We start from the raw sequence: 25358 nt of genomic DNA on the forward strand, positions 1-25358 counted from the left end.
AGCTAGGAGAGTATCGCATGTTACACTTGAAGGCCTACGTTCAATTTCCAGTGTCACATACACCTGGCATAGTGGCATATGTCCATAATCAATCCCCCACAGACATGCTATAGAAAGAGAAATCAACTCAGTTTACAAAAATACTGTGATGCGCATTTGCATGACTTTGCCCATCATCACCCATTATTTAGTTAAAGAACTAAACTTTCTTTTCTTTCTTTTTTTATTGAAATTTATTGAGCTCTACATTTTTCTCTGCTCCCCTCAATGCCTCTTCCCTCCCACCTTCAGCCCTCCCTCAAGGTCCCCATGCTCCCAGTTTACTCAGGAAATCTTGTCTTTTTCTACTTTCTACTTCCCATGTAGATTAGATCTAAGTAAGTCTCTCTTAGTGTCCGCATTGTTGTCTAAGTTCTCTGGGATTGTGGTTTATAGGCTGGCTTTCTTTGCTTTATATTTAAAAACCACCTATGAGTACATGTGATAATTGTCTTTCTGTTTCTGGGTTACCTCACTCTAAATAATATTTTCTAGCTCCATCCATTTGCCTGCAAAATTCAAGCTGTTATTTTTTTCTGCTGTGTAGTACTCTATTGTGTAAATGTACCACATTTTCCTTATCCATTCTTTGGTAGAGGGGCATTTAGGTTGTTTAAAGGTTCTGGCTATGACAAACAATGCTGCTATGAATATACTTGAGCACATGTCCTTGTGGCATGATTGAGCATCCTTTGGATATATACCCAAAAGTGGTATTGCTGGGTCTTGAGGAAGGTTGTTTCCTAATTTTCTGAGAAATCGCCACACTGACATCCAAAGGAGTTGTACCAGCTTGCATTCCCACCAGCAATGCAGAAGTGTTCCCTTTACCCCACAACCTCTCCAGAATAAGTTGTCATCATGTTTTTGATCTTGGCCATTTTTCAGGTGTAAGATGGAATCTCAGAGTTGTTTTGAGTTGCATTTCTCTGATGACTAAGGATGTTGAACATTTCCTTAAATGTCTTTTAGCCATTTTAGATTCCTCTGTTGAGAGTTCTCTGTTTAGGTCTATACTCCATTTTTTTATTGGATTATGTGATCTTTTGGTGTCCAATTTCTTGAGTTTTTTTGTATATTTTGAAGATCAGACCTCTGTCTGATGTGGGGTTAGTGAAGATCTTTTCCCATTCTGTAGGCTGTCGTTTTGTCTTGTTGACCGTGTCCTTTGCTTTACAGAAGCTTTTCAGTTTCAGGAGGTCCCATTTATTAATTGTTTCTCTCAGTGTCTGTGCTGCTGGGGTTATATTTAGGAAATTGTTCCCTGTGCCAATGCGTTCAAGTGTACTTCCCACTTTCTCTTCTATAAGGTTCAGTGTGGCTGGTTTTATGCTGAGGTCTTTTATTCATTTAGACTTGAGTTTTGTGCATGGTGATAGATATGGGTCTATTTTCATTCTTCTACATATTGATATCCAGTTATGCCAGCACCACTTGTTAAATATGCTTTCTTTTTTCCATTTGATATTTTTTGCTTCTTTATAAAAAAAATCAGATGTTCGAAGATGTGTGGATTGATATCCCGGTCTTCTATTCGGTTCCATTGGTCCTCCTGTCTGTTCTTATGCCAATACCATAAACTTTCTTTCAATAACTGCTTCTGGGTTTTTTTTCTCAAAGTTATGTTCAGATTTATTGAAAATATGACAGAATAGACTCAGACAGCTCCATGTGGTGTTTTTAAATTAAGCCCAACTTTAGACTGAATGACCTTCAGGTTGGAGAGAGTGCAGAGGTCCAGAAGCTCCGGCATTTCCTTGGTGTCAGGAACGACCTCAATGGTCTCCTGATCCAGGGCTGAGACCTCAGGAACATAATTCTCTCTCCTTTCTCTCTCTTCGTCCTGCAGCTTGATAAAGGCTCCTTCTCACAGGATCTCTCTGAATCCTCTTCATCAGATGCGGGACACAGCCGGCTATCTTGTTGCGGAGTTTCTCGCTGGAGATAATGGCGCTCTCCTTGCAGCTTGCTGGCGTGGAAGTCATTACCCAGGTACGTGCAGTGCTTCTCGAGGATGACATGTGTCACCTTCTTCATAGTCTTGGTGCAAGCGTGGTCCACGCTGACGGGTAAAAGAGCCTGCTTTTGTTTTTAAGCCACTTGGTTCAAACAGAGCACCCCACAGAGTAAGAAGCGAGTGAGCACACAAACCGGGCCTCCCTCCTCAGTGATCCTCCTGCAGCAGAGCAGCCAGCAGGCTAGCACAAACCCCAAGCCCTCTGCTGGCTGCAGCTTGAAAGTTCATTGCCCATAAGCCAGCAGTCACCTGCATCTACCTGCATCCACCTCAGCCTCTGATGTGAGAGCCAACACAGCCGGGCAAAGCCAGGAAGAGCTGTGCTAACTGTCTGAGCTCTGAGCCCTAGCCACGCCCAAACTGGGCAGAAAAGAAGGTCATAGCGAGGCTGCCTGGGGACACAACGGACACCTGCTCCTAAAACAGCTGTGGTCACCAGCTGTGCAAGAGTTTAGACGGAGAGCTCCTAAAACTCAGCATGCCAACGGAGAAGACTTGTTTTATTTTATTTTTTTTTAGCAGGTATCAATTGCAAATAGTTTCTTGGTTAGGGGCAGGACATTCTCAGTGCTGGGGTTTTATTTGGTTTAAACATGTGTAGGTCTTGTGCATGCTGCCAGTCTCTGTGAGTTCCTATGTGGATCAGTTCCGTTGTGCCTGGAAGAAGCTGTTTCCTTGGACTCATCCACCACCTCTGGCTCACACAATCTTTTCTGCCTCCCTTCCAAATAGATTTTTGTGCTACTGATTTTCTTTTTCTTCTCTTTTCTTTTTGATTTTTGAGAAGGGGTTTCTCTACATAGCCCAGGCTGTCCTGGAACTCAACTCAAGAGATCTGCCTGTCTCTGCCTCCTGAGTGCTGGGATTAAAGGTGTGCCTCACCACATGGCTTTAATGATTGTGTTTTTGTTTTTTGTTTTAGTTTATCTGTTTATTTTCTCCTCTTTTCTTTTTCTTTTCTCTCTCTTTTTTTTTTAGAGAGAGAGAGAAAAAACCATGAAGTTGTATAGATAGAGAAGTGGGGAGAACCTGGGTGGGACTGGAGGAAGGGGAAAGAATACGATCAAAATATATTGTGGAAAAAAACTTTTAATAAAAAATTAAAAAGCCCACACCTGGGAGAAATGGGGAAGTCTAAACTAGATCCAGAAACTGGCTAATTTTTATTTTTCTCCCTTCAGTTTGTGGTCTCTAGAGCTCCAGAGAGGAGCCTGATACATATCTGAGATGCTCAAGTCTTACGAGCACAAAGCTTGCCTGCCAACATGCAGGGTGGGTGGCAGGCGCCTGCATTCACAATTCCTGCCCGTCACAACTGAGCACAGGCAGAATACTCACCCTGACACTCGTCCAATGCCCGTAATGATGCCACCTGCAGGGACTTCCTCGTCACCATATAACTGGTAACCTGCAAACTGGGAGAATTCCAGAAAGGGAGACCTAAGAGGAAGAAAGGATGTTGTCGAAGTTAAATATCTGTATTTAAAAAGTTACACATAAGAATAGAAAGATTTTTTTAAAACAGAGAAGCATTTCAAATATGCATGTTGAGCATAAAAATCTACAAAAAGACTTCTAAAATAAGACCTGACAAACATACCACAAGAATTTACGTGGTATAACCAGGTAGCGGGCTACAGCAGAATACTGGAACTTACTGGTCAAGTGCAATGCAAATGTATATATACCAGAGAAAGGGGACAGCAGGGAGTGTTTACCATGTGCCTGGCTCTCTTCTGTGGGCTTCATAAACACTTTGTTAACGGGGAAATCAGAACCCAGTTGCGGATTTCCAGAAGCAGGCTGTCCCCGTGCCAGGCTCTTCTCCAGCGCTCACCGTACTGTCCACCTTCACTCACAGGTGTGCTCGAGACACACCTGGTGTGTGGGGGGAGGCCTAGAATGCTCGAGCTGGTATGACTGCCTTTTGTTTTGCTTTTCTGATGCAGGTGCCCCATACACATCTGCACAAAAATGGGCTAAAGGAATGTGTGCTAGGGGCTGTAAGAAGGTCCGTCGACACTTGCATACAGGCCTGGCAACTTGGGGTTGATCCCTGGATCATATAAGGTAGTAGAAAACTGACTCCTGACCCCCACACATGTGCCATGACACGCAGGCCACCACGCTCACCCATGCGTGTTCTCATACAAATATGGATGTCAGAAGAACATGGTGGGCAAGAGGCACAGCCCAGCTGTGGCAGGTCTTACCTTGCAGGCACAAAGCCCTAGGGCCAATGCCCAGCACCACGCAAATCAAGTGTGGTGGTGCACACCTTTATGTCGTCCCATTCCGAGGGAGATAGGGGCAGGAGGGTCAGAAGTTCATGGATGGGCTGAGGTTGTATCTCAGTGACAGTGTTCTTGCCTAACTTGAGAGAAGCCCTAGGTTTAATCTGCAGTGCTTTCAAAATAGGGAAGGGGCCTCAAGGTTCTCAGCCATACAGTGATTTTGAAGGCAGCTACATGAGACTCTATCTTAAAACACAAAAGTCAAAAAGGAAAAGAAAGAAAAAAAATACCCCATACGTACACCCACCTTTTCCCTTGTACCCCATCCTTCGGGAGATATACCAGGTCAATGCTCTACTGTTTATAAAACATCTAAAGATTGACACCCTTGCCCCTCCATCCTTACACCTAAGCCACACCCGCCGCTCAGTCCATGCCCAGCACAGCAGCCAGAAGAGCAGTGTCTTTAAAAACAGTCAAATGTCACACTTCAAGATATAATCCAGAGAGTAGATGCTGTGGGGAGACTCTGTCACTTCCACGAAAAGTAACAAAACTGTATGAACACAAACTAAGAGAGTGCAGTGTCACCAGGAGTCCAATCTTATGGGTCTAGTACAGTAACTGTCATCACGCGACACGTGACTTGGAAACTCAACAAGTCCTGTTGAATCCCGACAGCAGCTCGCTCTTCTTCTGAGAGTCAGAACCAACAGCCCACAGGTCCTCAGACTCAGAGCCCACCCCTACTGTCCTCCCCTCCACACTGCCCCCTTCAGCTCCACTGGTCCCTGGACACTGCTCAAACACACCTGGCACTCCGCTGCAGAGCTTTGGCTCTGGTGTTTCTGCTCCCCTCAACCCTGGCCTCATTCTAGTACGTTACACAGTTCAAGACGCTTGCCGCTTATTTCCTGTCTCCCTCTGGCCTTACGGGAACTCCAGCAGGGCAGAGGAGTCTGGAGTCTGCCCATGTCATTCCCTGTTCCATTCGTCCCATTCCTATTAAATGTGTGGTGCTCTTGAGCTCCCAACGTCCGGTCGAAGAATGAGAGAATATGGGCAAAGTGGTCAAGGCCATGATGGGGACACCTCCTGAAACTGCCTACCTGAGCTAATGGGGGTTCACCAACACCAGCCAGACAGCGAAGGAACCAACATGGGATGAAACCAGTCCCTCAGAATGTGGTTGACAGTTGCCTGGCTGGGGCAGACTGAGGGAACCACTGGAATGGACACCAGGATTTGTCCCTGCTGCTTGTGCTGGCTTTTTAGGAGCCTGTGCTCTTTGGATGGATACCTTGTTCAGCCTAGATATAGTGGGGAGGGCCTTGGACCTTCCCTTCCCCAGGGCAGTGTACCTAACCTTCTTTGGAAAGTGGATGGGAGGTGGGGTGGAAAGGTAGATAGAAGAAATGGGAGGAGAGGAGGGAGTGGGAACTTAGATGTGGTATGTATGCTGAAATAAAGATAGTTTGTTTTCTTTCAATAAATAAATAAATAGAATTTAAAAGCATTTGGTGATGGACTGCCCAGCAGAACAGGACACGCTGAGGCAACAGGCGCTAGTACCAACCCTGGGTCTATGAGATTGTCGATTCTGTCTCTGGGTAACAGCTTTCCTCTTGACGTGTGCCGGGCCCGGGCTTTCTCGCTGCCTCCTGCAATAAAGGCATGATTAGATTAGAGCAGATAGACATGCACTAGGCTTCTCTCTCACTTAATGCACTCACATACAGGGCTCTACCCCAAACATGGTGCTTTAGAAAAGGTTCAGTGGGCCAGGCGGTGGCGCACTCCTTTTATCCCTGCATTTGAGAGGTAGAAGCAGTTGGACCTCTGAGTTTGGGGCCATCCTGGTCTACAGAGTGAGTTCCAGGACAGTCAGAGCTACCCAGAGAAACCCTGTCTCAAAAAGCCAATTAAATGTATAATTAACAAAAAGAAAAATAAAAGTTTCAGTGTTCCCCGTGAAAAAGGGCTATTATTTTTTTTAATCGCTTGATATATCAGATCTCAGTTTTCTACAGTAAATAAACTGAGGCTTTTTTTAACTGGCATATGCATAAATACACAAACACACACACACACATACACACATGCACGCACGCACACACACACTCGGGTCTGGGGAGATGGTTCAATCAGTAAGTTCCTGTCGTGCAGACGTGAGGACCCGAGTTTGGATCCCCAGCACGTGTCTAAAAGCCAGGCACAGTAGCATGACCTCTAATCCCAGCACCATCAGGCCGACACACCTCGGAGTTCACTGGCAAGAGAACCTATCTGAACTATGAACTCCAGGTCCGGGGTGAAACCCTGTCTCAAAGCTAAGGTGGAGAGTGTCAGAGATAGAGACGATGTTAGCCTCTGGCCTCCACACACAGATATGCATGTGCTCCTCCCTACACACACAGACACCACATGTACAAGTGATACACACACATACAAACACTAATCTATCCCTTATCCTAGACTATCTAATCATACATGTTCTGAATTCACCAATAGCTGTCTAAAGAGATGGCATGCTGTTTCCATTAAAATTCTCACACTACAATAGCATCTCATTGCCCCACATGTACCGAACACTATCACATGTACATGCACCACCCTGCACATGGGAACAGCCCTACTCTGTATCTGTAACAGGTAAAAGTCTAGCTTTGGAAATCCCCTCCGTGCTTGGCACGTGCAATCTTGCCGAAAGGTGCCATTAGGTCCGCACATGAGAAAGCCGAAATCCTTCCATAGTGATTAGCAGGCCCCCCTTGGTAATATGTGGACAGAAGAGATGGTCTTCTGTGGTTTGCAACGTTACCCAAATCTTGACAAAAATTACACTAGCCAAGGGCAGGTCAGCTACTCCAGTTAGGCTTCTTGAGGCCAAAGGAGTACCCAGGCCTTACCACCCAACCTGCAAACACTCGGGGACTCGAGTGTCCATCCACCCACGGCTCTGAGGAAGTCACAGCAGGAGTGGGAGACGCATCAAGCTACCAGAAAATGCTTTTAACTGTTGCCCATAAATATATCTTAACAGAGCCTCTGCCTAACAAAGTAGTTATCAATTTAAGAGCGACATTTCTTTGTTGATAAAGATAAGAAATTATGTTCATACTCATTTAAACAAGCTTCTAAATACAGCATTATTTTTCAAGTCAGGGATCTTGGCTGCAAGAGGAATATTTTTTTCTTAAGAGGTACCCAGGAAATTCTTAAGAGTAAATCTACTTTTAGGCCACCAAGAAAACTATATCATAAATTATTTCTTCTTTCAAAATGAGTTAGCTGCAAGACAGTATGGTTAAAATTGTCTTCTCCCTCCTCCCCACTCCTGGCCAAGTTCCTAACGAGGTGTGTTTAGGGGTGGGGAAAAGGGATGAGGCGTTATGATGAGCAGAACTTCTACAGGATGCTACCATCATCTAGAGGATGCTGCCTTCATTCCGGTGTTGGTAAATGGGTCAAAATGCATGCAACAACACACTTTAGTGCAGATTCCTGTACACTAATTTACTTCAGTATCTAAAAACAAACAAAAGGACTGTCCATGTGATTTTTAAATAGAGCAAGGCTGGGGCAAAGGGCTTTGGAGAGGAGGAGACCCAAGCGCTCATTAAGGGGCCAGCAGTTTAAGAGCCACAGGTGGGAGGACGGTGACAGAGAGGGAGACAGAAAGGGAACTTAGGACAGTCTAGTTGATAGATAGTTACTTGTCCATTGTACTTTTTTCTTTTCTTTTCTTTTTTTCCTCATTGTAGAATTGAGACTTCTGATTTTTAAATGAATGCAGTTTCTGATAGAGTTTTCAGACAGGAGGAGGGGCAGGTGTTTGGCGTTTCTCTAAGGTACCCCTTGAAGTTTTACGTTATTGAGAATGTGACACTTACGAGACTGGGCATTGGGTGACTCTTGGCCTCTTTCCCATTTTCTCACCTCTGCTCCCATCCTCGAAGGTTTCTTCTCTGGCTTTGCTGTCTCTGACCCCGTCCCTGTCCCCTCCTCAACACTCCCCCACCTCCCGCCCCTACCCAACTTTTTTAAACCTGCTCAGCCAAGCTGATCACAGCGACTCCCTTCTGTAGACAGAGAATGGATTATCCCCGCGGTGCTTTCACAATAGCCAGAACCAAGTATTTTGATTAACACACGTTAATCGTAGGGCTGCGAGTGTTTTGATAAATTTAGAAGTGATTTGTTTTTATCCTGGGGGATATCTTCATGAAGTAAACATCTACAGATGGCTTTGGTGGTTGAGGTGGGGGCTTGTTTCTGTTGTTTTGTTTTTTAATGCATTCAAAAATGGAAGACAAACTCCATTCACGGTGATGAGCAATGAGTATCCCATGGTTGAAGTGACAGCAATGAGACATCAGTGGACAGTGAGCAGGTCCTGACTGGTCTCTGGCATACAGCCTTTGGAAGATGCTGGAATCCTGGTTTCCCGGTTTCAGGGATGCTAACGTGTGAACATTTGCGAATTGTAGAACCAATGTGATTTAATGAATTGCACACAAGGAGAGCTTCATAAATGACTCACCTGTGAAACCAGAATATCACTAGCTGCTCTAACAGACCGAGTCAAACTCCAGAGTCAAACTCTGGGGAAATGTCCAGACTCACGTGCACAAAAGCCCCAAACAGCACAAAAACACAAATACATTTTGCGACTAACGTGATAGAGGAGTCATCCAAAGATGCGCTAAAAATGTATGTTTAGAGGGATTACATGGGTGATTTTTTTCTTGATACTTTTTCATTTTCCCAAATTTTTCGTAAGTCTATTTTAATATGGTTTAATAATTAACATAAAACCCTCCACTGATCAAACCAAACTGATGATCAGCATAACCATGGAGTTACCTCTTCCAACAAAACAGGCTCTTATTTTGGCAAGTGTGTGGGTTCTTCTTCTAGAGACAGTGTACTAACCTATGCATTTGTTTATTCTTTGGAGGTAGATGTAACACGAGGGGCCGGCTTGTTGGGGTTCTGCCCCACCCAGTACCCCGCAGCCGGCAACTCCCAAGGAAAATCAATCACACAGAGATCTCTATAAGTTATAAAGCTGATTGGTCTATTAGGTCAGGCTACTTATTAGCTCTTATAACTTATGTTACCCCATTATCCTTATCTATGTTAGCCACATGGGCTCAGTACCTTTCTCAGTGTGACAGCTTACATGTTGCCTCTTCGGTGGTCTGCGCAGGAATGGCTTAGGAACCTCCCTGCTTCCCAGAATTCTCCTGTTCTCATTGCTCCATCCCTACTTCCTGTCTGGCTTTCCTGCCTATACTGTCTGCCTGGCCAATCAGCATTTTATTAAAATATGATTGACAGATACAGACAATTCTCCCACACCAGGTAGAGAGGTGGATATGCTGGGAACTGAACTCAGAGCGAGTGCTATGCTAAGGCATGCGCAGCACCACTGAGCCACAGCCCTGCTTCTTTCAAAGTGTTTTTGACATTGTGGCACAAAGCTATCATCCACAGAGTTACTCGACAATATGTAAACTGAGTCACCAAAACTTCCCTCATATTTTAAGTAAGTTTATTATAATTTGTGATGGGCCACACTTGTGGCTGTCGTGGTCCATAGAAGGCTGAGGTTGGCTCATTTCCGTAGCTTCTCAAGAGTGTGAATTACAGCTATCTTTGCGGAAAAAAAATTTTACTCATTTTGACTACACTGCTACAGTAAAAAGAGAGAGATCAATACATTTAAATACCTCTATTTTATTTGCTTCTATTGTCGGTTCCCTTTTGCCAATTCTGTATAATCTATTAATTTAAAAGAAGATGGAAATGTGTAGTTATAAGTACTTATAATTCACAGACTCACTCCTAAGGTTACATATAAAACTTAGATATAAACTAGAAAACAAAAGGCTTTTTTTTTAGAAGAGTTAAGTGATTTAAAGGGAGCAGGATGTAGTGGAGTTAGCGGAACACTGGCTTCATCCCCCCCACCCCACATCAACTGGGCACGATGGTACGCCTGTAATCTCAGCACTTTGGAGGTGGAAACAGCGAGGATCAGAAGTCCAGGGTCATTGTCCAAGTCCAGCCTGGCTATAAGATGCCTAATCTCAGAAATAAACAAACAATATAACCAAAGTGCTTAGCAATAAAACTAACCTCTGGCACACTTCTCCAAACTTTCTCCGGGACCAACATTGAGGTCCTTTCTTCCCTAACACAGTACCTTTAGGTGGCCTCTCTGTTTGCATGCCACACCTTGAATAAACTCCTTAAAGAAAACAAATACATAGAATGTTTCTTATATTTCTACTTCTCTAATTACTCCAACAGAGGAAAGCTGTCTTCTAAACACAGCACTACCTAAGAATGCAACAATACTTTCTGAGCACAGGTACAGTGAAGCAGACTCTACCAATGATGACATTGGGGGGAACAGTTTTTCACTAGAGAATTCACATTGCTCCTCCCACAGTAGGGACCTGCAATAGACTGAGAATCTTACTTTGTAGCTGGGAGTAGTAGCACATGACTGTAATCTCAGTGTTTTGGAGATTGTGGCAAGAGAATCAGGAGTTCAAGACCAGCCTGGGGTACGTAGCAGGCTATTAGACAGACAGACAGACAGACACGGGCCTTACCTAGTCTTATGTACTGGGCTCGTTCATGAAGTTGACTCACTAGATCTTTCATCTGCTCATAGTTCTCCTGAAACAGAAGCACAGAGGGAGGGAGACCGGAATGTTAGAAAGTCTTTATCCTTAGGCCAAAGCCAGAGTCAGGAAACACAGAAGGGGAGCTGGAGAGGTGGCGCAGATGTTTAGAGCACCAACACTCTCGCAGAGGACTCAGCCTCAGTTCCCAGCACCCACAGGCAGCTCACAACCACCTGTAACTCCAGAAGAGCCAACACTATCTTCTGGCCTCAATAGGTACCTACAAGCACAGGGCATATAAATTTAGTCAAGCACACACCTATACACATAACAATAATAAATGTATACATATTAAAAAAAACAATCAAAGTCTGAGAGTGTGGCAGAGGTGGAGAACCTGCCTAGTACATGTGATGCAATCGCATACTGCAAAACAGGAAAGAAAAGGACCAACATATGCCAGCTGTGTGTGAACTCCACACAGGGCCACCATCACCCCATCTATGTGGCCACTCTTTATTGATCTTGTAGAAAGATCAATTTCTGCCCACTTGTACAGCTGTTTTAGGCCCACCAGCCCCTCTGACTCACCCTCTCCGAGTCTGGGCCCCGTTTTAAGTCCTAATCACGTTATTTCATTTCAGCGCCAGTCTGGGCCACCCATACTCTCTTCTTTAAACAGCTATTGAATTTAACTGGTAAAAACTTGCTGTCCCCCTCCCCCTTATTTGTTATTTTCAAAACAGTGTTTCCTCTGTGTAGCCCTGGCTGGCCTGAAACTCAGAGATCTACCTGCTTCTGCCTCCCAAGTGCAGAGATTAAAGGCGTGTGCCACCGCCGCCCACACTTTCCCAACTCTCAGGAGGGGTTACTTTCCCATTTAAGGAACTGGTTTTGTTGTTGTTGTTTTGGACAGAGTCTCACATAGCCCAGGCCGGCCTAAACTCATTATGTGCTGAGAATGACACTCAGTTTCAGACCCTCCAACCTCTACCACCCAAAGGCAAATATTGCAGCTGTGTCCACCACACCGTGCTTTGATAACTACTTTTGAAGGATCAGAAGCCATCTGTCTTGTTGACCACCTATCTTGTCTGTACCATCATCAGTCACTATCCTGAGATTCTAACCAATGCAAAAATAGTTGATTGTTGATAAGGGGACTTAAAAATAAAGTTCAATGGCAGGAGTGGGGAGGAGGAGGGTGGGCTGGGAGGGAGGAGAAACCAGGAAGAGGTAGGAGAAGCAGGAGGAAGGGATGTCATGTCTTACATTCTAAGAACAATCTGAGGGGTAGAAGAGAATCCAGAGTTTAAGTCTTCCTCAGCTACAGTCAGTTTGAAGCCATCCTGAGCTATATGAGATCTTGTCGCAAAAAACAAAAAATTAAATTGAAAAGTTCTAAAAAAGTAACAATAAGAACAAAACTATATGCTTGTCCAAGCTTACATATCCTCTTGTGTGGCTCAGATGAAAACATTAATCTTAAAAGCAGGAAAAGGTAAAAGAGACATTAATAAGCTGGTGGGGGCACCAACCAGCTCCAAAATCATGACAGACTTATTATGGATGCTTGTCCTTATCTTAGCTCTTGTTTCTCTTTATCTGTGTTTTACCTCAGGCCTTTTTACCTTGCTCTCATTCTGTATGTCTGATTTTCCTGTTTCTTCTGTGTCTGGCTGACTGCTGCGTGGCTGCTGGCCCTGGGCTTGTCTCTCTCTTTCTCCCTGATTCTCTTCACTCTTCTCTCCCGAGCCTAGATTCCTGCTCCCGTTTACTGTCTGCCCACCAGCTCTGCCTGTCCCTCCACTGCCTACCTATTGCCCATTCAGCTCTTTATTAGACCAATCAGGTGCCTTAGGCAGGCAAGGTGCAATAGCAACACATCTTTTCATAATTAAACAAATGCAGCATAAACAAATGTAACACATCTTTGCCTAGTTAAAGTAATATTCCCCAACAGGACATTTTTCAGCCTCCTGAATTTTCAAATTTTGTTCATTCAACATACTACTTTAGGACAATATTTACACAGCTAGTTGTTTTGCTCCCCATGATGCGATTTCCATGTCTGGTCAGTTCTTCATAGTGCTAGAATGCTAGCTGGCTTCCCAGCTTTACAGCGGGTAGGATGTAAGCCCAGGGCCTTCTCTACCCAACAGCCCTGAACACTGTCTCCCTTCCAAGCCCACGCCCTGCACCCTACAGGCCTGTGGGAACTTCGCTGAAGAAGCTATCTGGAACATAGTCTCCTCCCCTGACTCCTACTGTGGGCTTATTGGAAAGCTTCTAGAAAATGGATAGATGGGTAGATGGGTGGATGGATGGATGGACGGACAGACGATGAATACTGATGCCTGGTCCTGCTCCCACAGTCTGATGGGGGTTACAAGTCTAGTCTGAGTGTTCAGAACTTTGAAGTTCCTCGGGTGATCCTAACCGGCAACTCGAATGGAAGAAACACTGACAATATCACAGTTCTGAGGTTTGACTCACGGAGGCTACTGGGAGGTTAGTGTGTGGCAAATCCTCTTTCCCATAGGACTCTTGACTGTCTAGTACATGCTGGCAGTAATACGAGGCAGGGAAATCCAAGCAGAAGCTCCACTATTATTATATTTATTTTTACTGGCTTTGGTTTTTAGAGAAGAGTTTCTCTGTGTAACAGCTCTGATTGTTCTGAAACTCACTCTGTAGACCAGACTGGCCTCAAACTCGCAGTGATCCCCCTCGGGTGCTAGGATTAAAGGCACGCACCACCACTGCCTGGCTGCTCTGCTACTATTAAACCCAGGAGATTGCCTTTATTCCCACACCAGCAAGACGGAAGCTGCTGCCTGGCAAGAAACTGAATCCCCAGAGCATGTCTGTTCCACCAGTGGCCAGGAGGTGGCACCAGAGCAGTGTCACCGGACATGCATGAAGCTTTTCAGAAGCTCCTGAGTCAGGAACTGTCTGGAACTGTCCTGGGCTCCTCTGTCATCCGAGAGAGCCCTGGCATAGGACAAGCCTCGTGTGCATAAACCAGACAGTGGCAGACAGGGGCTTGGGGCAGTGCTGCCAAAGGCAGTCTCCACATCGGTTGTGGAGTCTCATTTCTCCCCTGAAAGCTCTCATCACAGTCTCAGGCTGCATCCACCAGAGAGCAGCTCAGGGACTGAAGCACCAGCCCAGCTCAGCCCCTGCGCGGCCCTGCACTGCTCCTGTTCGCCAGCTCAGCATGCTGCTAGGTGGAGGAAACTGCTTCACTGCAGAGGCGCAGACACACTTTGGTTCAGTTGTGCACCTAAGGTCCATTCTGTTTCATTTTTTCCTTACATTTATTTATTTGAGCGTGTGACACACATACACATTCACACATCACAGCACAAGTATGGAGGCCAGTTCTCTCCATTATCAGCTTCTTTACACACCGAACCACCTTGCTGGCACCTATGAACCATTCTTATTTCTCTTCCACTACAGGGCTAAACCCACCTAATTAGTGCCGAAATATTAAACAAAAACAAAACACAACTTCATCTTAAGGTTTCTTTCTCACGTGGAGAGGGTGGGATGGGAAAGGTATGCCAACAGTCATTTGTAATTAGATGAGAGAAATAGTTCTGATGCAGTGATGACACAAAAACATTGTGCTGCATATTCTGAAACAGAAGATGAATTTAATATATTTTCACCACAAATTGTAAATATTAGGCTGGATAGATCACGGTGCACACCTATACTCCCGGCGTTCCAGAGGCAGAAACAAAAGGCTAGGCAGTTGGAGGCCAAGCTGGGCTACCCAGGAACACTTGGTCACAAACAAGCAAACCAAAATAAATGTCCGAGGAGCGCTACTTGGATAGAGCACCTCGTAGTACAGGCATGGACTGAAACGCCACATGGCATCCTACGAACAGTGATTTCTGTGTAGATTTCAAAAGTTAACCGAAGAGAGGATGACGTCCTATGAGTCGGAAATGGGCATCATGAGGGTAGCAAGTCGTCTTCAACAGCCCAGGGTTTGAGATTCCACTTTCCCTCTCTGCCACTCTCAAGATAGCAGTTTCTGCAATCCACACACTCACTCTGAGTTTAAGGAAGTTCTAGGAAGAAGTTTCGCTCAAACCATCAACCCTTGTGTCTGTTCAGCTTCAAACAGTTGGGGTAAAAAGGCGCCCTGAAAACATGTACTACTGGAAAAGACGTTGGGTGTTTCCAAGTTTAGGGTTGAATTCGTTCCCCAAGTTCAACAAAAGGAACAGTACTCTGCATAAAACCCACACACTACATACCTTGGCAAGGGGCACGTACACCAAAGAACACTCCTCTATCTGTTTAAAATTGAAGAACTGGGGTGGGGGGATGGCTCAGTGGGTAAAGTATTGCTGACACCCCAAGTTCAATCCCAGGGGAGAAAGAAAGGAGCCGACTCCACAAAGTTGTCCTCTGACCGCCACACACGCACCACAACACGCTCCCTACCCCGTGTGTCGACACACATAACAGTAATAAACAAAAGTTAATATGCATATATATTAGAGTTGATAGGGAGAAAGGAGAAAGGGTCTTTCCAGCTGCCATATGTAACATGATTTCTCCACTCAGTACATCCGCAGCAGTGACCCCGTAACCTCAGGGGCTGTGTCTCATTCAGTCCACAGACACCTGAGGCCACGGGCAGTAACGAAATGTTCCCCCACACACATGCCTAAAATGAAGTTTAATCTTTTAAGTTAGGCACAGTAGACAATAACAATAATAAAGTGAAAATTATAACTCATGGGACATGGCAGTTATTTAAAATATAAGCTTTTTTCCTCGACTTTTTCACCCAATGATTTCAGGAGACAAACTGTAGAAGGCACGTCAGTGGGCAGTGGAGGATGATGAGATTCAGTCCTGTCCAGTCCCGCTTAGCCAGCAGTTCTGGGGGAGCAGAAGAGACACATCTCCACAGATCACACCATCGGGATCCCACGAGCAGTTCTGGCACCCCTGTAGTTTGTCCCCATTGTTGCTAACTTAACTTTGGTGGAGATCTTCAGACGCAACAGTTAAGACTAGAGGAACCCACACATGGCCAAAGTTGTTTCTTTCGTCTTCTTTTTTTAGTTTGTTTTTTTGTTTTCAGATTCTGTATTTTATTTATCCTGAAGAAAACCTACCACAGGTAGCAAGTTCTATGTTTCCAATTGTTCGGTGTGTTGTTGTAATCTCTTCCCATCATTTTCTCGGATGTTCTGCTTGTAGATGTTTCCATGAATGAATCCTGGGGTCCTTGAACTTGCTCTTCTTCCTGTAGAAACTCTGCTGTGCCTTCAGGGTTACTGGGGTTCTGTTGTTGTCTGTAATTGTTTGTCCCATCAAAGAGAGATTTAGTTGACCACCCTGCCCTGCTCCATATACATACTCCTGATCCTGACTTGTTTTTCAAGACAGGGTTTCTCTGTATAACGGTCCTAGCTGTCCTGGAACTTGCTCTGTAGACCAGGCTGGCCTCGAACCCACAGAGATCCACCCGCCTCTGCTTCCTGAATGCTGGGATTAAAGGTGTGCACCACCACCGCCCAGCTAACTCCTGATCTCTCAGGCTTCTTGCAAACCACAAACACTAGAGTGCAGAGCTGATGAGAACAGCTCACACACGTCCAGAGAAACCACGTGTCCTCCGCCAGAGAGCCCCAGACCTGAGGCACAATCTCTGTACCAACATGCTGCCAATCTAGAGCAGAGTCAATCGACACTAAAGGTAGATAGCCTTTAAATCAGAGGCTCTCAGTCTCTGAGTCATGACTCCTTTGGGGGTCGAATGACCCTTTCACGGGGGTTACCTAACACCATCGGAAAACACAGATATTTATACACAGATAGGGTTCATAACAGTAGAAAAGTTAAAGTTATGAAGTAGCAATGGAAATAATTTTATGGTTGGGGTCACCACAACATTAGGAACTGTATTAAAGGGTCACGGTATTAGGAAAGTTGAAAACCACCGTTCTCCATCTTGACCCAAGCTCAGTCAGTCTCTCATTAAGAAACAGGGAAGGGGGCAGGCATAGTGGCACATGGTGCTGGGGATGCTGAGGCAAGATAAATTCAGGGCCAGCCTGGGCTACATCATGAAAACTTGCCTGGAAAAAAAAATCTCAGTTTAAAGAATAAGGGAAACTCATTCTTTGCCAGGGCCTTCTGAAGTGCTTGGTAGTGAGGGACGTGAAAGCAGGAAGGACAGACGTCTGCTGTGTGAAGAAAACGGGGCAGAGAGCATGGACCGAGGCCAGAGTGTGGACCGAGGCCAGAGCGTGGAAATATTATGCAACGTGTGTGCATCTCTTGCCCTCGGCAGGCCTCTATTGTCTCCCTTTCATGGGTGTGTTTGCATCAGAGTTGCTGCTTCTAAGTGGAGGTCCCAGGAGATAAGACATTGCTCATTGTTTTGCTGTTGTTTTGGTTTCTTTTAGATTTATGTGCTTATTTCTTTTGTGTGAGACGCATGCAGGCACATGACCCATAGGCCTGCCTGGTATCCTCGTAGATCAGAAGAGGGTGTAAGAGCTCCCAGAACTGGAGTTACTTATGGCCTGGCTGTGGACCACCGTGTAGGTGCTCAGAACTGAACAGCAAGTTTTTGTTTTGTTTCTCGAGACAGGGTTTCTCTGTAGCTTTGGAGCCTGTCCTGGAACTAGCTCTTGTAGACCAGGTTATGGAGTTCCCTTCAGGTATGTGACCAGGAGTGATGTAGCCACATCATATGGAAGTTCCATTTTTATCAATTTGAGGATCCTCCACACCGATTTCCACAGCCCACCATCAATAAAGAAGGCTCCCCTTCCCCACAATCTCATCAGACTTTGCTGTTACAGGTGTTCTTGACAACAGCCATCCTGGCAATGTGAGAAAGAGTCTCAAAGCATTTTTGATTTTCATGTCCCTGATAGCTAAGGATGTTGAACATTTAAAAAATATTATTGGCCATCTGTCTTTCTTCTTTTAAGAACTCTGTCCAATCTCTTGGCCCGCTAACACATCTTAAGCAGTGGCCACCATGATTTCCATACTTACTACCAAGGTAGACACACCCTGCCAGCCATTTGCCCACATCCATTCTCTCCTTCTTCCTCGATGTTTGAATCCTAATATATCCCAGATGACAATAAGCCTCATGAAATGGTAACAAAGCCTAACTTCCTTTTGTAGACAGGTGAGAGCATGTTACTAACTTTAACCAAACTAAAGTTGTTAGGTCCGATTTCTACCAAGGCCCCTTAAAAAAAAGTCATGGACACTAACAGCATCCTATGGTCTTTGAATCCATCCAGGGGATGTAGGCAAAGTCACTGTGCCATTTCCAAGCAAAGGCTTTAACAGGACTGAATATTCTAGACTGTCCCTGGAGCCGGTGCCCCTTCAACCTGGTCTTGGAGCAAAAGAAAAGCAAGCAGACCCGTTGTCGCTTCCCACAAAACTGCCATACCCACCCACAGAACCAGGAGCCCAAGTAAATACATACTAGTTCATGTGGCCTTGAGATATGGGGTCGCCAGAAACACATTACTGGTCAGCCACAGTGAGATGACCTTGAGATGACCTCGAGGAGACAAAGAGCGGCAACAACTATGGTTTTCTGAGGTGTACAAACTATTTATGACTGGGAAGGCCTGAAGGCTTGTTTCTTCTTGGATGTACGCAGTCAGACAAGTCACCAGTGGTCTTTGCGTGCTGTCCTCAAACATGAAGGCCCCTGAGGCAGCCAGCTCTCTAGGGGCCAGGCCCTTCGCAGTCAGAACTCGGGCGCACATCCCATCCTTCATGTCTGCTGTCCCAAGAACCATCTGGAGCCTTATACTGGCGAGGGTGCTGCAAAGCAAAGATCCACACATTCCGTCTCACTCCTGGAGAAGTCCGTGTGTGCTTTCCTCCACACAGCTAGGATGCTACAGAAGTGTCGGCAAAGCCCGTTCTTATTGATCCTAAGTACCTGAAAACGCCGGAAGTTCTCGGGGACCACAGATAAGGCTATAGCACTGGCAGTGATTCACGGGCCTCCTGCAGAAGCAAAGCTAACGTTTCCCAAGATACATCCCTGATACTGTTCTAAACGGTCAACACACTATTGCCTCTCCCCATCACTGCCAGGGTGACTGTTAACATTTTAGCGGACTTCCCTCCGGCGTCCCCCATGGAAATGTGCTATGTCAGTTTAAGCACACATGACATGCTAGGCTCCCACTTGGCCTCCACACCCCAGCGACTTCCCTGCTCTAATTACAGCCACACACACTAGACTAGGAATTAGCAAATAAACCATAGAGAAGAAAGTAATTCTCAGGACCATTCTAGCTTCTACCTATTTAATCACGCCCATCAAAAACAGCAGTTCAGGGTGAGTGATAAGGCCCAACAGGTAAAGGGGCTTTCTGTGCAAGCTTGATGACCTGAGTTCTATGCACGGGACCCTCCTAAAGGTGGGTAGTGAGCACTAACTCCACACAGCTGTCCTCTGACCTGCACAAGCACACACCACACACACACACACACACACACACACACACACACACACCACAAATAATAATGGCCATTTTAAATAAATAAATCAGCAGTTTGAGGCTGATATCAGCAACACAGTGGGCTCATCCTGCTACTGACATACACACATACACCAAAGGGAAAAATAAGAACGAAAACTAGCTTTGTTTTTGGTTTTTCGAGAGGGTTTCTCTGTAGCTTTGGAGTCTCTCCTGGGTCCTGGAACCAGCTCTTGCAGACCAGGCTGGCCTTGAACTCACAGAGATCCGCCCGCCTCTGCCTCCCAAGTGCTGGGATTAAAAGCGTGCGCCACCACTGCCCAGCGAGAAAGAAAACTAGCTTTAAAACCACGGCACAGGGCACAGTGACACAATGCCTGCCCAGCACACAGGGCTGAGGAAGGAGGGCAGCAGGTCTGAAAACCACTGAATCACGGAAAAGCCACTCACACAGTAGGGAGCCTTGGGGAGCCTCTGCTCACTTTTGTCCAGGCCCCACATACACTGTGGGGCTGAAGGAGGTAGCACTCTCAGCTCTCAGTTCCTGCTCCCAACCTAGAGGGAAAACAGACCTTCTGGGCTGGAGAGATGGTTCAGCAGTTAACTGATCACTCTTCCAGAAGACCTGAGTTCAATTCCCAGCACCCATATGGTGGCTCACGAGGGTCTGTAACTCCAGTCTTAGGGGACTCAACACTCCCTGCTGGGCCTCCTCTGGCATCAGGCAAGCACATGGTACCAACATACCACTCATACACATAAAATAAAAATTATAGACACATATATGTATGTATATAAATATAAACATATATAATATGTATAAAGTATTTATTTAAAAACACTTAGACTTTCTTTATAATGTAGTCTGGCTAAAGGCTGCATGAATGGCAGACCTTTGCTTTGCTTAACTCGAAACCAGATATATAGAAACTAGGAGCTTGGCTTAAGAAAGCATCAGGTCTCCCAATTTGGCATACCTGAAACCACAGATCTGAAGAAGAGGAGGGGAGAAGAGAAGGGAAGGGGAAGGAAGGGAAAGGAAGAAGGAAGAGATCAAGACCCAACTGGCTGGACAATTCTTGGGAAAATGAAGACATTTAAGGAAGGCAGTGTGTATCCAGGGGAACTGAACAGCCATGTATAAGCCCAGGTAAAATGCATGGTGAGAAAAGACCGAAGGGACCATTCCAAATCACAAAACATGACCACAGACTTAGGGAGTCAGGGGAAGGCTGAAAGATGAAAGAGATGGCTATGATTTCAAATGTTCAGTTGTCAACAATAAAACCAACAAAGTGCCTGAAGGAACCAGAAGACAGCCCACATGGTAAATAATGTGGTAGAAAATGCCCCCGAGAAAACACACCCATAAGATTTATCAGACAAACACCGTAAAACTACTTGTAAAATGTCTCAAGAGCCAAAGAAAAACAGGAAAACAGATTTAAAGAAAAATCAGGATCATAGGGACAATCTGAGAATAAGTCCTGAGGGTAAGGCTAGAAAGGGAAGGCAGGCAGGGTGGACAGAAGGGGCGCAAGGATCAGAGGACCAGGGCGTCTGCTGCAGGGATACTGTCTCCCACACATGACACCGAGGCTGCACCCACAAAGTCTTAACAATAGGGTCCCCTAAATAAGATCCACATAATGACAACACTAGATGACATGCCAACATGGATGGGGAAATCTCACAAGGGTCTACCCCTAGATGAAGAGCTATAGGCAATTAATAGCTACCGAGAGAGGGAGAATCAGTCTGGAGGTGAGCCCAACACATACAACCAACACTAAATGGATTTATGAGGCTGTATTTAAGTGTGTGTGTGTGCACACGTGTGCGCAAGCGTGCACATGTGTGTATAACAACAGTTAAAAAGTCATGAATTTGAGAGGGAGTAGGGTAACATGAGAAGAATTGGAGGAAAGAAAGGGAAGGTTTAATAAATCTGTCAAAGACTTCTATAGCCAAAAATGACACTTTTCTGGACTCTTTGGGCATCCACTCTCGTACATGCGCGCATGCGCGCGCGCACACACACACACACACACACACACACACACTTAAAACATAAAACAAATTTTCAGAAAGCATTAGAGTTGCTGCATGCGGATGACTCCAGTTGGATGATTCAGTTCACTTCAGAGGGCTTTGTTAGGCCTTGTGTGGCGGCCCAATCCTGCAGTTCCTGCTCAGGAGGCTAACAACCAAGGCAGGAGGATTTCGGGAGTCTAGGGGTTCAGGATCAGTCTGGGGAGCAGCATGACAAGACTCCACCTCTCACAAAAGAGTTACAGAGCAAAATAAATAAAATTTAAAAAACATGACTCAGAGCTGGGTATGATGGCACGTGTCTATAACCTTAGTACTCAGAGGAGAATGAAAGTTCTTCAGGAGAAATGAACGTTTGAGGCCAAGTGTGGCCATACTGTGAAACTACATTTAAAAAGGGGGGGGGGGGGGCTAGAGAGTCAGCTCAGTAGTCAAGAGCACTTGCTGCTCTTGCAAGGACATTGGTTCAGTTCTCAGAAACCACATAGAGCAATAGTTCTCAACCTGTGAGTCTCGTCCCCTTTGGGAATGAACAACCCTTTCACAGGGCTGCGTATCAGATACCCTGCATATCAGATATTATGTTTCATAACAGTACAATAATTAGTTATGAAGTAGCAATACAAATACCTTTCTGGTTGGGGTCAGCACAACAGGAGGAGCTGTGGCAAAGGGTGGCAGCATTAGGAAGGCTGACACAGATACCCACAGCTAATTCATAACTCCAGTTCCAGGGGATCTAACGCCCTCTTATGGTTTCCAAAGACACCAAGCACAGACACGGTACATATGAAAACAGGCAGGCAAACACTTGTATCTTTAAAATAAAAAATAAAATGTTGAAACATCTCAATTTACACTGTCTATGACTCATTTTATATCTAAGGACATGTAGAAGTTAGAAGTGGAAAAGAAGGAAAAACTGTCTATGCAAAAGTAGACAAAAAAAAAATACCCTAAAATGTCCTGACTCAAGAATCACAAGTAAATGAAGTCATAAAGATATTTAAATTAAACTAATGTAACTTTGCCGTTTAACAAAGCCATTAATGGATGATGGGAAAAAGAAGTCATATTTGCTGTTTTGAGTGGCTGATAATTGTCCTAACACACACCCTAATGCAGATGGTTCATACAAACCCACTAGCAAATACCATCTCTCTCATCCACCAAACCACTGAGCTATCTCTCTAGCACTGGCACTTGTTTTGAAACAGGGTCATGTATTGCCTTGGCTGACCTCAGACCCCTACTCTTAAGAGGTGCTCCCACTCAAGGCTCCAGACTGCTAGAATTATGTGTGCAACACCATGCCTGGTTTACACTTTAATATCCTAAGTTTAGCGTACCTATATCCAATACTTTGATAGAAAATCAAGCTGGAATTGACCCACTGGATAGTCCCAGAAGTGTTGTGCAGGTCACAGGGAGAGAAAAAAAAAATCAATGATCTTACTCATTGCTGGGCCCTGCACATTGCAAGACCAATCTCCTAGGCAAGATGTCCCCACTGGTGCAATAGTGGCATAACTGGTAGGAGATAACCAACCACATTCTGGTTGGAGTTTGATGTCTATTCCACAAAATGGAATTCACGCCTGGCACTGTGAACCTGGTCAAAAGTCCTTGGCTTGGGAAGTCATGGGCTCTAGGGGAGGAAAGTACTACTGCTGCCCTGCTGAACGGACATGTTGTCAAATTAACTGTCTGTTTCTAAACATTTATGTCTATACACACATATGAGCACTGCTCTCAACCTCGGTCAAAGAATCTTCTGTAGAGTGGGCAGCAGTTACTGCAGAGACTCCTAACTGTCAAAGCGCGGAGGATAAGTAACTGTGAAGTGCTCAGCCTTAAACGAGTCATCTACATCACCCACAACAGCACACAAGACTCAGGGACCAGCATACAGGAGGGGGTGGAAGGACTGTAAGGAGTGCTGCCTTCTGGATCCAACACAGCTATTGTGCTCAGAAGCTCAATGCAATTGTGGCTACCCAAACAAGACCCACACCAGGTCAAGCCAACGAGATCCATCAACAGTAGGTCTCAGTGAGTCTTTTTAAGAGGGGCGGTAACTGAAGGGACAGGAATATGGGAGGGCAGGGCACATTGGGAAGTGTCTACGGAGATTGGGAGGCGAAGCTGGGAACAGATAACATTTAGAAACACCAGCAGGGCATGGTAGCACACAAGTCTTTAATCCCAAAGGCAAAGATGGGTGACCACCAAGTTCCAGCTTCATTGACCAAGTCAGTTCCAGGACACCCAGGAACTACAAAGAAAAACTTTGTTTCAAAAATTTAAACAAACAAACAAAATATATATACTGTATTTGTGTATGAAACTGTCAAAAATAAATAAGATTCCTAAAAATAGTAAAATAAGTGTATTCAAGAAAATGGTGAGAGCTGAGCAGTGGTGATGCACACCTTTAATCCCAGCTAATTCATGTTAATTTTAAAGGGCAAAGGTATCCACATTCTCTTGGTTTTCAGTCTAGCCTCCATCTTTCAACTTGTACTGCCAGGTCTTTCCTAACCTAACTCCGTTTCACCCATAACTTCATGTGCGTTCAGCCTTTCAGGGTAGGAAACTAGTTACCGCATAGCCTCACAGTGATCTGACTTCTTTTTCACATCTCCCAGCCCAAAATGAGTTCCGTTCCTACACATTCATGTCAAATACTTAAAAACTGCGCAAACAATTTGGTGTTTCTAAGTTAACTTCTTTCCTGACAAAAACTGCTGGTTCTGCGAAGAATTTAGATGTTATCTTTAAAGGCTTAGAAGCCATGGAACAGACTGAAATTTTCCAGCTTTGATATTTCACAAGTTACGAGTTGCGTCTTTGGTCTGAGGAAGCCTCCCAAGTCCAAGAAAAGCTATTTAAAGGTAGGTAGGATATGTATTTATTGTTAACATACTTATTTAACAAATGCGTGTGAACAAGGCCCAGCGAAAAGGTGGCTGCCGCAAGACCCCTAAGGAATATGTTGGTTATGCAAACATGAGGACTCCACCTTCGAGACCCCGAAGTTGCCAAACCGGGCTCAAGCATCTGCAAGCTTCCCAAGAGGCAATGCTGAGAGGGGTTTTTAGAATCACTGATTTTAGGGACACAAAAGGCCAGTGCCGGTTCTAAGAGTGAACTAATATCTCACCAGGACGATTTTCTTCTGCAAACTTCATAAGACCCCATTGCCTCCCAGAATGATGCATTGAGCTGTAAAGGAAAGAAAAGCAGAGATCCAAGCGTGCCCACCCTCCGGCCGCAGGCGACTCGGGGCCAGACGAGCAAGCAGGGCCACCTGGATGCTCTCGCAACCTACCTGGTAGGTGGAGGAGCCCGAGTCAGGCTGGGTGCCTAGTCGGGCCACCGAGTCCCCGTGATAGGCGCGCGACCGGGAGATAGCGGCCCGAGCGCAGGGCCGCAGAGATGACCTCAGCGCGCCCCACATGGCGGCGGCGAGCACCGAGAGAGCGAGGAGAGCGAGGGCGGCCCGCTGAGAGTCGTTTCGCCCGGCAGAAGTGCAGCTCTGGGCAGCTGCTCTACCTGAGTCCTTGCACACAACAATCCTGGTCCACCAGCTCCCGGGCCAGCCCCCCGCACACGTGCCACCGCAGACCACTTCCCATTGGTCGGGGCCGTGCGCCACGCCTCTCGATCCCGCCAATGAGGAGCAGAAGAACAACTCCGCGAGGCCCGGTTCCATCGCGAGCCCAGGAGCCCTGGGGTGACTAGAGGGAGCCTCTGCAAATCGAACAGTGGCTGCACTGACAGCATAGGGGAAGCGCTTCTGTCATAGGCGTGCCCCTAGCTAGCCCCACTGCAGAGCACGTCTGATCACTCTTAGAACGTGACA

General features: G+C 45.6%; 1 protein-coding gene and 1 pseudogene across 2 annotated transcripts in view; both read right to left on the bottom strand.

Annotated features, from left to right (window-relative positions):
- The window catches only part of Mccc2 (methylcrotonyl-CoA carboxylase subunit 2), a 73479-nt gene extending 48392 nt beyond the window's left edge, over positions 1 to 25087 (bottom strand). The window contains exons 1-4 of one of the 2 annotated variants that reach the window (XM_087896825.1): positions 24825 to 25087; positions 10917 to 10983; positions 5867 to 5951; positions 3395 to 3496 (exon numbers count right to left, since the gene is read on the bottom strand). In XM_087896825.1, coding sequence (XP_087752951.1) covers positions 3395 to 3496; positions 5867 to 5951; positions 10917 to 10983; positions 24825 to 24953 — 383 coding nt within the window. In that variant the 5' untranslated portion in view covers positions 24954 to 25087. The remainder of the gene's footprint in view (positions 1 to 3394; positions 3497 to 5866; positions 5952 to 10916; positions 10984 to 24824) is intronic. The other variant, XM_087896824.1, reaches the window with a different exon arrangement.
- LOC125405132 (small ribosomal subunit protein eS17 pseudogene) lies at positions 1697 to 2094 on the bottom strand (annotated as a pseudogene).
- Positions 25088 to 25358: the final 271 nt, after the last annotated feature.

The sequence above is a fragment of the Myodes glareolus genome, chromosome 15 (assembly GCF_982192425.1).
Source record: "Myodes glareolus chromosome 15, mMyoGla1.1, whole genome shotgun sequence".
In the NCBI taxonomy this organism is placed as follows: domain Eukaryota; kingdom Metazoa; phylum Chordata; class Mammalia; order Rodentia; family Cricetidae; genus Myodes; species Myodes glareolus.